The sequence below is a fragment of the Dermacentor silvarum genome, chromosome 9, assembly GCF_013339745.2.
Source record: "Dermacentor silvarum isolate Dsil-2018 chromosome 9, BIME_Dsil_1.4, whole genome shotgun sequence".
Taxonomy (NCBI): Eukaryota; Metazoa; Arthropoda; class Arachnida; order Ixodida; family Ixodidae; genus Dermacentor; species Dermacentor silvarum.
Window position 1 is genome coordinate 56,451,843 of NC_051162.1, and position 12,980 is coordinate 56,464,822.

The window sequence follows — 12,980 nt, forward strand, 5'->3', positions numbered from 1 at the left end:
TGAGTCATTGTCATTTTTGCTGAGTCATGCTCATGACTATATGACTTCTACCATAATCCTTTAGTCTTTCCTTCACTAGGTACCTACGTCAGAATCCATATGAGTGGTTTTTGAGTGTTAATCTTTTTTCACTGAGTCATTGTCATTTATGCTTAGTCATGCTCATGACTATGACTTCTACCACCATCCTTTAGTGTTTCCTTAACTTAGTACCCACGTCAGAACCATTTGAGTGGTTTTTGAGTGTTAATCGTTTTTCGCTGAGTCATTGTCATTTTTTGGTGAGTCATGCTCATGACTATAACTTCTACCACCGTCCTTTAGTGTTGCCCTCACTTAGTACCCATGTCCGAACCCATTTCAGTGGTTTTTGATTGTTGATGTTTGTTCATATTAGGCGGCTGTTTTATGACCTACATGACATGCATGTCATGACCTATCAATCATGTTCGTCATACACTGTTGTCATACTATGCCAATTTTGGTACCTACCAAGTTAACGAAACGACCATGAGAGCACCAAGATGTAGGCATCTGTTTCATCACCTACATGACACACATGTCATGATATTCAAGTCATGACCTCTCATTTATGTTCGTCATACACTCTTGTCATAGTATGGCAATTTTGGTAAATACCAAGTTAACGATACGTTCACGAGAGCACCAAGACGTAGGTGGCTAGATAGATAGATATATAGAAACTGGAAAAGTGGCAAATGTTCGCCAAGAAATGCTTCGCATTTAAGAGCCTGATAAGAAGCCAGGGATCTTTGAATGCTATCGCGTTCCACTCTTAAAGGCGAAGCTTAAGCGTCCTCCAATCCTGGTGGTGTTTCGCTGTACTTTGGCTCTAGGCAACATTGAGGGGAATGTTGAAAACCGAGCCTTTCTAAATTTTGATCATGCCCCATGTCGGGAGAAAATACGGTGTTAGTGTCAGCGGCATCCAATAACGGAACCACGTTCCACTCTTTCAGGCGAAGCTTAAGCGTGCTCAAAGTTTTGTAGTTATTCTGTTTTTTTTTTTTTGTTTGTTTACTCGTGTACCAAGCTGCTATAGGATCTTGTATAAGATCGCAGTACTTATAAATAACTAAATAAATAAATAAATAAAAATTGCGAACTTGAAGAATGGCGAGTTTGAAAGTAGTGTCAACCTCAGAATTTCTTCTAAATGAAAATGCCTCCCGAACGCAGGCTTATTCATTAGTCTTTTATACTTCTGGCAGAAGAATGCTGCTTATTACCGCAGGTGGTTTCTCAGAATTCTCTTAGTTCGGAAAATAACAATTGATCAGGCGTTCGTACCATGCAGATGTCAACAATAAAACTTCACTTGGCCACTTCGTGTTTCTGGTTTGGCCCAGTTTGTGTGGTTTTCCTTTAATTATCCTCGAGCGAAGAAAATGACATGTTTACAAGGCGCAGTATACGGGGTAGCAGGTCAATTAAAAAGGAAACACGTGGCAGGCTTCCCTCATTCAGCGAGATGTTTTTCAATCACACCTAGTATTTCCGCTTGACACCTGACGAGTCTTTTGCCGTCCAGCGGTCGTAGCAGGGCAGCAACTGTCTTTCCGAAATGTCCCGCAGCGTCATCCACATCGATTGTCTGCTCAACGGCGCGTGCTATTTTAGCGAGGGACTGACTTTGCGCCCACAAGTCGTACGGGGTCGTACTGGGCTCAGGCTCCCTTGGGCGCCTGGAATTTTCCGACGAGCACAAGAGCAGCGGTGTGGACGAGGGCTCGGGGTCACGTCGTCGCTTAGAACTTTCGGGCTGAGCTTGACCAACTTCGGGCGAGGATGCGCGGGTGCTCGCGACAGAGCTACCGCCCAGTATGTGGAACTGCGGGCTCTCGTCTCCAAAGTCGTCTGGTAGCAGAACCTCTTCGAAGCCTTCCTGGCCCTGCGACAAAGCGAATGATCGTTAAAAGAGTTATGTAATGCATAGTTCTGATGTTATAATGTTAGGCACATGCACATGACAATCTGCAATACAGAATGTTTCTGCCTCCTAAAATATAGTCGGATGTCAGCAAGAAAAAGTAGTAGAAAGCTCTACGGCTTTACCGGAAATAAAGCAGTGGCTACATTTGTTTTTTTGTTTTTTTTTTTTAATTTCTCTTTGAGCATCGTCTTTGACCGTTTGCAGACTTTGGGAATGCTCAGCAATGAAATTTTCGGTCGTGAAGTCTCGCCACTCCGCCATTAGATTAGCGCTGTCGGCGCTGGACAGTCGGACGCGCACCGATGGTAATACGTACATATGGTCAATCGCGGCTCGCCGCTGGATAGGCAGAGTTCTCACCTAAGCGTCATCATCTGACACGTTGGCTTCGGGATTGCTGACGCAATTTAAGAAAAGAACAAACACAGGCTGGGGAAAAGAAGAGAATTAAGGTCGGTCTACTTGTCGTTGATTGGTGATGATCGAAAGACAAAGGACAGAACAGGGGAGAACAAACAAAGCGCTAACTCGCAAGCGCACTTTACTTGCAATACATCAAAGCAAATTAGCAAGCAAGCGTAGCCTCGCCTGTAAACGTACGGACACACTACATGCAAATATAGGCTTCCGTGCTAGTGTTCACTTTGTTCCTGTTCTTTACCTTTCTCTTGGGCTGCAGTTAAGTAATACACGTGGGAGCTTCCTTGATTGGGAGTTCTGTGAAACAAATGGAAATTTAACAAATACAAGATCGAAAAGAAGTTGCCAATTTCGTCTTAAAGGCGACCAGGAACGCCAGATTGTTCATAAGGTGCGTACTCACAACGTTCATGCATGCAGTGGAACGCAGAACGCTGGCCTTGCATCACCCCATAAACGATCGAGTGCTGACGATGCGTTCACTTTGCCTCATTCGTTTTGCAGCCAAACGCACTGCTCGTCTCTGGAAACCTTCTCGCACTTCTAGAGAGAGCTGCGCACGCCCCGTCGACGGGACAGCACGAAAACGGCGGCCGCGTCGGTGTGTGAGTGCGGCTCTGGAGTGTACGTGTGATTCCTATCACCATAAAAAATTTTAAATCTGAGGTGTCACCTTCTAAGTTCACTATCTTATTATGAGGAACGCCGTAGTGGAGGACTTCAGTTTCATTTGGACCACCTGGAGATCCTTAACAGGCACACAATGCGCAACTAACATGCCGGCCACGGTAGAAGACAACAAAGGGAAGGGCAAGGATCAGACAGGAAGGGAGGACATCGCGGTCTCAGGTGCAACTTTCGGCGGCGGGGAGGTGAAAAACGTCGAGTTGCCTGTGTAGGAGATTCCAACATGCGTAAAGTAGAACGGTGATAATAGAGAGGGTAAATGCCGGCGAACGAGTCCAGGTAAGAGTGCATCCAGGGAAACTCATTAGGGAAGTGATAGGGAAGGCCAAGCAACAGCTGTGGGACACCATGGAGGAAAGGCAACTAGTGGTGATAATACGCGGAGTGATTGCTGTACTGCAAGGACGGGGACCGGGATCGCGAAGGAAATAGCCAAAGAGGTTACCGACCTGCGGAATGTTTCAAAGGAAGTTCAAATCGCAGTGTGCCCGGTGCCAGAGGCTCAAAGGCAGGGGTATGCAATTGAAAGGGTAGAGCTTGCACTAAACAGGGAAACTTGGAAGCTAGCTAAGGCAATGAATTTTACGGTCATTAAGATCAACCGAGAAGTGCACCGAGCTGGCCGCGAATGGACTTTTACGCGTGACGTGATACATTTTAGCGATAGTGTGACAATACCGGTCCGACGTAGATTAGCGGCACGGGAAGTAGCGTTTTTAGGCGGGCTTCAGGCAACAAGGAAGGAATGGTAAGTATTAAATGTAGCGCCACACCAGCAAGGAGCAGAATTAGACCACAAAGAGCAAAGAAAAGGAGCACAAAGAATAAGTATAGAGATGGTACAATTTGTTACCTAAACATACAGGGCGGTCGCAAGCAGGAAAAGTGGCTGGAAACTCAAACGCCGCTGAATGCCGAGGCTATCAGCGCGTACGCCTTGACCGGGCAGAAGGAACAGCAAACTGGAAGTTACGAGGCATCTCCCAAGGCTGGCGTGATTAGGAGCGCGGCCAGCGGCGTGGAGCGTTGCACTTCGATGATGCACCAGAGGATACTGAGAGAAAACTTTGCACTTTATTCAGTACCCAGCGAAATACATACTTTGTCGGTAAACTTACCGAAACCACTGCTTTATGTATATCTCGTTCTTTACAGCGACGCTGTTTCTGCGTACCCTGTGCCGTCGTTGTCGGTTCGCTAAAGACCACGGGACCTAGCGGGAGAGGAGAGGAAAAGAAGAGCTCAACCTTGTGAGAATGCTGTGAGAGGGTCTAGATGAAAAGGAGTACAGGGAGGGGGGTTGACAAAGGTCGCGCCGACCAATACTCTCGTTGGAGCGGGACAGCGTGAAGCGCCAACCAATGGCGGTGTACGAAAAAATTACACCATCTTCCCGTAGGGGAACCCTGAGTAGTATGCGAAGCAGCCATGGGATCGACTCGAAGTTCGGAATCGGCCTGTCGCCGCTGCCATTTCTTGGCAGCGACCCGTGCCCTCTTCTCCGCGGCGCTGTCCACGGCGCTGACACTGGCGTTGAAGCTGGCGCTGTCCGTGGCACTCATCGCGGCATTGCGGGAGGAGAATGAGAAGAGCGGAGCGCGCGCGCGCGTCATTATACCGCGAGCTACAGTGGCGCCCCCCAGCGGAGTATGCAGCGCCTACCATCGCGCCTCTAACCTTAGCTGCTTCGCATTATCGCGCGCGGAGCCGCAGGTGGTGCCATTCGTTGCGCAATCCGGAGAGGGGAGAAGCGTCGGAGAGGAGGAATGCCGAGAGGAGTGGAGATGAGACAAGGAGAGGAGGGGAGGAGGATGCGCACGCGCAGTGCTGGTGTGGACGCCGCATGGCGGATGGAGGGACGGACAGAGCCGCCGGCAAGAAGTGCTTCGCATTTAAAATTGGGCCAACGGAGGAGTGGGGTGTGAGAGCAGTTCGCGTTAGCGTTAGTTGTACATACGGAGCTTTGGTCAAGCACTCCTGTCTGAGAACGTCGTAGAAAAAACGTGAGGAAGGCGCTAGGAACGCCGTTGCCCGTGCCGGCCGACGCGTCTCATCCCCCGCAAGTAGCTCCATTCGGGCCAGCCAAGGGGCCGCGAATGCAGCTACGGCTCCGACGCTCGCTCCCATTGCAGCCGGCCTGACGCACCAGGCCGGATAACATAGCTTCGCTGTCCGACCATCCTCACAGAGTGAAAGAGTGGTGATTTTTTTTCGTTTTGTTGATGTATGGGAGTCCCCCTGACAGTTTCTAACTTTGGAGCTCCCTGTGTAGTACCAATTTTGTATACACTTCTATGTATAACTGACATCGTTGATGAATAAACTTCAAACTTGAAAACGTTAGCTTGACGTTTACTCTCGGTTCCACTTAGGCAAGGGGGGTCATTCAGTAAGAGTCCACTTATAGTGGACTGTTCATTGCGGCTGTCGCTGATTGGCTGCAGCTGTACGAGCGAGAAGGAGATTGGCTGGGGAACCTGTCTCCTCCTCACTCCTGCAGCTTCAGCCAATCAGCAGCGGCAGAAATGGGCAGTCCACTAGGTGGACTCTTACAGAATAACCGCCCACCGCATAAGCACAGCAGTTCGGCAGGAGCGCTAGTGCTTGAGACAGCGAGCGTTGTTTCTGCAACCACATGCATTCCGCGTCTTTGAAGACGCTCTAACACTCCGCGGGCGAGCGTAGGGTTAGCTCATCGATAGAGGGACAACAGAACAACCACGGCGTCAACGACGACGGCCAGAATGCGCATGGACCATCCGTGTAATTCCTATTGCAATAAAACAAGATATCCGTTCCCTCAAAAGGAGCGCCACTCTTTGGGTCGTATTCTGTGTACATGTTCCGTCCTCAACATATTGAGGGCAATGATGTCTAGCCTGTACCAGTTCCATTCTTTGAAATAGGAAAAGTAATATCCACACGATATGCAGAAACGGGAAACACACACAAGTACAGCAAAAGATCTACGTGCGTTGGACTACACACGAATACTTTTGCATCAAAGTTTGAAGCAGAGTGGGCAACAACCAAAGCCGCGGAAGATTCCATGTGCGAAGCTTGTTACCGCTCTTGTTCCACAAGTTAGCCATCGTCTATTGGCGTCTAGTGCACCATATACAGTAGACTCCCTTTAAAACGAACTCGAAGGGTCCATGAAAATTTGTTTGTATTACCAGGAATTTGTTTTCACAGACGAACTCCCATCTTACTTCAAACGGCATATGAGGTAGACTTACAACGGTGGGAATATGTCATAAAAATCATTTATTTAGCTGAAATTAATACAAAAACTGTCTTCAAGTGGTACTCTTGCTTGCTTTCATACAGTCCGTGATGGACGTTTATCACTTCTGTGCAAATCGGCGAGTAGCCACAAACTACGTCACCTCAACTAATGACCTTAAAAATCCTTCTGTGCCTTCGTGCCGCTGCAAAAAGTTCACTAAGGAGTTTCAAGCAGGCATCTGCCGCCTCACAGGTCATCGGTGCAGGCTCCGGTACCCTAGCCTCCAGGATCGATCAGTAGCAGTGGCGGTGACTCTGAATGTTCATCTTAACCGAAGAATACGTCTCAGGCGGTTCGTCCTTAAGCGATTTTTTTTTGCATTGATTCTATGAAAAACCTAACAAACGGTCCCATGTTGTTCCTTATATGCGAGAATTCGGCTTAATCGAGTGCGTCTTAACGAGAGTTCACTGTATTAAGTATGCGCAGCCTTTTGTCAATGAGTGATGGCGCACGTGCCGAGCAACATCAGGTACTGCGGATTTACCTTCTTGTTTGGAAGTTCAAGCGTCATCGGCAGCGGAAATTAGGTAGGCTATAACATGTTCGAGCACGAAATGCGTCAGCTTCAGTGACAACGAATTAGAGTGGAAAGATAAAGCTCTTTCTGAATGGGCGTAGATTCTTGCGTTACAGATATGACCTCTGACATCCTACTATGCACGGAGAAGGGGATGAGGATGCAATGGTTCTAGAAAAGAAAAAAAAAAGATTAAAAAAATTACACTATGAAAGCAGCCCATTGGCGGACTGTACATGTTTCCATCAACATCGTCATAAGACCAATGAATCCATTGTGATTACTCTTGGAAGCACGTTTCACGTCTCGATTTCTTGCAGATAATGCAAAGATTATTATTTCTTTTATAATACTATACTTTAGTAAACGATAACACTCCACTATAATCTGTCATACTGTACTATTTTATTACCATCACTCCGGCTGTGTCTTGTGCAACCTGAGCCGATAGTTTATATGTACGGAGGAAACAACTCGCAGAAAACGAACAAACGGGACATCCGTGTGCTGTTCCTGCGCTCCGCTTCAGTGCACGTGTTTCTAACTCGTAGAAATCCTACTAGTTCCATCGTCACCATTTATACTTACCTCACTTATCTTATATGTCACCGTGTGAACGGCCGAAGCCCAACTCTGAAGGTCGCTCGCTGTGTTTCTTCAATGCCTTCCTCCTATGTATCATTCACCTATGATGCAAACTATCAGTATAGCTCTGCTGCCACCATTCAACCTTAGATAAAAAGTAAATACACGTCAGGAAGCGACGTTCATTACCGTTTCAGGCTCCTGCTCTTCCAAGGACTCGTTGGGAGCCTTCGCCTGCATGAGTTCCTCAAGAGTTGTCCAAGACTCGGAAGTACCGCCACTTTCCCGTATAAGCTTCGGCAGTGTCTGGGAGGCCCTTGTCGCGCATCTTCTTCCTCTCAGTCGGTAGGTCCGGCGCTTGTTCGCGAACAGCGTCTTTAGAGACTCTGCAGCAGCAAAAGTCAAGGTTTGCCTTTATTTTCACACTGGCACCTCTTAAAGGACATTGAAGAGCAACTGAAAATTAGAATACTTTGGCGAGATACTTTTGGGAGAGTCGCATGCATCTGCCTGGAAAAGTGGTTGTAAGCGGATGAAGTAACCGGGCAATTGTGTTTGCACGCGAAGGAAATGAAGGATTAAGTTTTCACGTTCTCAATTCTGCGCCTGATTGCAGGACAGTAAGTTGTATGACGTCATGAATATCACAGTTTTGAGGCATGCTTCGAAGTCCTCGTTAAGAAAAAGTTGTCAAAACTCGAAGAGCATACGGCTCCTTTAAGAAGAAGTAGTTTAAGATTTGAAAATGTAGAGAGGTCGGCCGGAATATGGAGCAATTTCAACGTAATCCTTATTGCATGACAACGTATCGGACTACTTGTCAGCAATAGCTTAAATATATGGCTCACAGAGAGCTAGCACGGCCACTTTATTGCACTCTTTCGCTTTTGTGTCTTTTCTGGCTTAGCAAAACTTGAAATGCGATATCCAGAAGTGGTAATTTACCAGACCACCTTATACGTTAGCGCGCACTTCCCCTTCAGTGTCCCTTTAGGAGCACAACTTGAGTAGACGAGTTGGGTACTGTGTAAATGCAACTGTGCTGGATTGTCCATTTCAGCATGCGCTGACTGCATAAAGTGTGAGAGTCGGCGGGGACGAATGGCCCCTGGCCTACCGCCTTCGAGCTATACTCCATCATGCGCGCTGAAATGGACAGTGCACTAAATGGACACTTACAGACTACCCCGTCCACTCCTCGCCCCCCCCCCCCCCGCAATTCTCTCCTACTCTGTCCCATGCCACTCTTGATCGTCTTGGACATTCGCATGTATTATTGTTGCATGTGATAATGTCACCTGTTATCAGAGAAACAATAGTCACGTAGCAGCCTGCTAATACTTTTCTAACAATCATCGCAAGTACACTAGAAAACCTGTCTAGGTCGTCACTTGGCATGCCCTGAGGTAAACCTGGCGCAGGTACATTTCAATGGGCGCAAGACTGCGAGAACCCTCGTATATTAGGTTAAGTTGCTGTTAAAATTCTTCGAAGACCTCTACTAGGGGTCTCTCATAACATACTGTGCATTCTCACCACCACACTGTACACAGGCGATGACCGCCCTTGAAGTCATGCCATATACTCTGAACGACCACAATTAGTCGAACTTTCTATGATACTATCGCAGATCAATCGGGTACCAAAGCAGTGGATGCAGAAACCCCTCTATATTTACAACCTGCATGTGAACTGCAGATGAGTAGTTCTATGATGATGAATAAGTAAAAAAGTGCTGTCATAACTATCTGAGTGATTTTATGAGTTCATTTTCAGCTGACCGTGTGTTGATAATGTATGCACATTAACAGCCTCCATAGACTTCTCAAGATTTATTTGTTCATTACTATGAGGAGGGGGGGGGGAAGTAATACTGCGTAATGTAAACATATAGCATACGTACCACCTATTTACGTTTTATTTAGTTTCTTTTTACTTTGAATACACATATTAAGGCCCCAAATTGAGATAGCGCAATTCAATTATCCATTTAATCGCCTCCATAACGCGGGCACTGCTGCATAAAACACCGTTCAGTTAGCAAGATAACAATGTGCGCTTAATTAACTCAACATTACTATTAATTCCACTAATTAAATCTCAACCATTCACTTTAAGTGAATGCTCGCATTTGTTATAATTGGAACCGCGCGGTAATAAGTACACGATGATTGTTACAAATTCTGGTAACAGCACCACTTAGCGACAATCATTTATAAAAACTACAGTACTAAATATTTTGGCCGTCCATTTAATTGGCTAGAGTGTAGAAGACTACTTACTGAAACACAAATATATATTATAGCATATTACGGGCATTCATAACTCCAAACTTTATATTTCTATCCTGATTCCTGCTCAATCGACTGTATTTGTTACTTCTTTGCAGGACTTTCCGTCCATTCTACAATAAACGGATCCAGAAATACCATGGCTGCTGACCAATTCAGTGAAGACCCCATTCGTGGTTGCAGGTGTTGATTCACAGAAAGGCGTGGGTATTACGCTGTTCAAGGTGAGACATGACACGTCATTTATCGCAATTGTCAGCATTGAAAAGTTTAAATGACAGCTCGTGGGACGTTTCAAAGCCTCCGAGAGGACCCTGTAAATTACAAAGTCATCATCGTAATTCCAACCAGAAGGTCTTCTTATCGTTACTCATGTCTATTTCCCGATTACGCTTATCTCTAGTATTTTCGTAACTAATAAATAATCAAGAAAGTTAGCCCAACTAATTGCATTGAGAGGAAGAAGTTGAGTTGAGTGACCTATGCAGTGCGTTAGGCAGACAACCGGACCGACTGAAGTTACAGAGCAGGTGCAGGGGAAGAGAAGCACAGTCGTGGACCGCAGAGCTAGGATGTGTGATGAAATTGGGAAATTTGCAGGCATAGGATGAGACCAGCTGGTGGCATGAAGGGGCTAATGGAGATCGCTGGGAGAGGCGTTTGCCCTGGCACCGGATATAATAGGTTGAGAATGGTTGCGTTAACTTCGGCATTTTTTTTCTCTTTAAGTCCGCACAGCAGGCGATTACAAGTGGCGGGATTGAAGCGTTGCAGGTACCGAGCAGAGCCTGAGTAAACAGGGGTGATTGTAGTGTCGTGCTGCCCTCTAACTCCATACGTGGCACTAACCGTCAGACATCTCCGGTGTCCGCTTGACGGTGCTGAGTCCTAAGCAGTCTCTGAATTTGTACGAATTCCTTCGACCAATCAGGTACGAACGCGCTACCTATGTACGGTATTAGCCGATTGCATGATGGAAGCTGTCGCTAGGAATGTATAACAGCAAAAAACTCAGTTTCGATTGAGCGGTAAATGCAAGAGAAATGCGCTAGCATTAAGTCGCACCTCCTTGAGGTCCCAGATCCATGACTCAACCGCGTTCGCCGCATTGTAAGTTGTTGGATCTCACTTGACACCACATCCTGCCTCTTCGAGAAGTTCAGTGACTGGCCCTGAGCAGACCCTTGTAACTTGCAATATATACATGGTGTTTCAGCGAGAGTTTCAAAAATTCTTAAAGGTTGCCTGTGGCAGATAGCACAATTCTAGTTCATGCGCTGGTCTACTCGAAGAGGCGGACATTACTTGCACAAGAAACTGAAATGCATATTCGAATATTTATCGAAAAGTCACTAATTAAGTTTTTAACTAATTACCTGATGGCCACATTGCAATTTACGAATTGTAGCCGTGGAGTTAGCAAGGCGGTCCACTTGGAACGAATTCTCGGGATGAAACCAGTTTCGCGATATTAATTCCCGAACTTTGCGGAGAAATGCATTGGCGGTCCAGTTAGGTTTTTAACAAAACGTCGCTTTATGCATTGAAGCACAAATTAACTGGAACGCCATGAATTTCTATGCAAAGTTCGGGAATTAATATCTCAAAAACTGGTGTCATACCGAGCATTCGTTCCAAGTGGATCCGCCTTTTGAACTCCACAGCTACAATTTGTAATTTGCAATATGGGCCATCAGGTATTAGTTAAAAACTTAATGGTAAGTGTTTTTCATTAGGCGATTCCAACATTGCAATTTTTTGTGCAAATATGTCCGCCTCTTAGAGTAGGCAAGCTCATGAACTAGAATTGGGCTATATGCCACAGGCAACCTTAAATTAATTTGAAAGTGTTCGCTAAAACACCCAGTATATATATATATATATATATATATATATATATAGATATATATATATATATATATACGGTCCCTCGGTCCTTTCATCGCAAAAGCACCACCCTGCTTCCAGTTTCTTCGCGCCGTGCTGGCCATCCTCATGGACCCCAGGCCTCCCGTCGGCCAGCTCGGTCGCGACTACAAGGGAAACAACGTCAAGGTACGTCGAACACATTCTGGCGGTTGCATGTGCTCCGAGTAAAGCCTGTAATTTATTATTGAGTTTAACATCACAACTTCTAGCAATTGCAGCGCGCTGCTCCCGGCATTTTAGCAGCCTCTGCTTACTCTAATATAATGAGTCACTCGGGCGAGCAATGCGATTGGCTGTCCACGAGACGTCATCAGAAGTTATTGAAACATGCCACTCCATTAACCTTATTTTTAAGAGCATAAGTATGCATAGCTTCGTGCGTGCCCATAAAAGTAAATACACGAATGCAATTAATGTGGACATTTCTGCCAAGGGCGCGCTTCCGCTAAGAATGTGATCGTCTATACCACAGCTGTTGTGTCGTGTGTGTACGTTTGCATTTGCGCACTCGTGCGGGGAAATAGCATAACGACTTTCTTCAAAAAAGCACGGCTTTGTGGAAGTTTCTGAGGCTACAGGAAAGAACTGGAACGGTCAAAAGAAGGTGACAAAGGATAACTGTACTATAGTGCCGATGGCTGCGACGTTTTGAATAAAGACACAGGATCACGGATGAAAAGCAATGGGCGGCTAAAGTTCACAACTATATTTACCTAGAACGCGTGGACACAAAATGGAGGAAGAGATAAAGCTGGCAACAAGTACAGGGTAATTGAGAGTGTAACATACAACGGCGCGTGATCATAGATAAGTGAGTGAAGCAGAGTGGTAAACTGGATGGAAAGAATGCAAATAAAATGTTGTTTAGTGATACATGTTGTCACAGACGCCGAGACGTATTTAAGAAACGTCTTTATTCCATCGGATGCAGTCATTTGGAACTCTTTTTTGCCAACCCTGCCAGATCATGTTTTTCTAACGCTCGTTAGGAGCCTGTCACAGCCTGTTGCATGTTCAATATCTTTCGCTGTGAGCGCAGGTCAGTAAGAGTAGAAAAGTGAAAAAAAATTTTTCAGACAGCTCTTCCATGTCAGATAACGGGGGCGGAACAACGCGTCGGCATGAGCAACGCTGCCCCCAGCTTATGCGCGATTATGTATCGATAGTTAGCCAAGAAGCTCAATGATCTATGCACTTTCGCAGTATAGCCACAGTGTCCCTGCCTCTTTGGGTCGAACAGTACTGTCAGGGGCTGGTGGTCTGTTAATACCTTAAAGGTTCTTTCATACAGGTATTTATTATATT

At 46.1% G+C, this 12,980-nt stretch overlaps 1 protein-coding gene across 1 annotated transcript in view; it reads right to left on the reverse strand.

The window, feature by feature from the left end:
- Positions 1-1,353: 1,353 nt before the first annotated feature.
- LOC119465259 (uncharacterized) overlaps positions 1,354-12,980 on the reverse strand; it is a 33,739-nt gene continuing 22,112 nt past the window's right edge. The window contains exon 3 of the mRNA XM_049655890.1: positions 1,354-1,912. Coding sequence (XP_049511847.1) covers positions 1,481-1,912 — 432 coding nt within the window. The 3' untranslated portion in view covers positions 1,354-1,480. The remainder of the gene's footprint in view (positions 1,913-12,980) is intronic.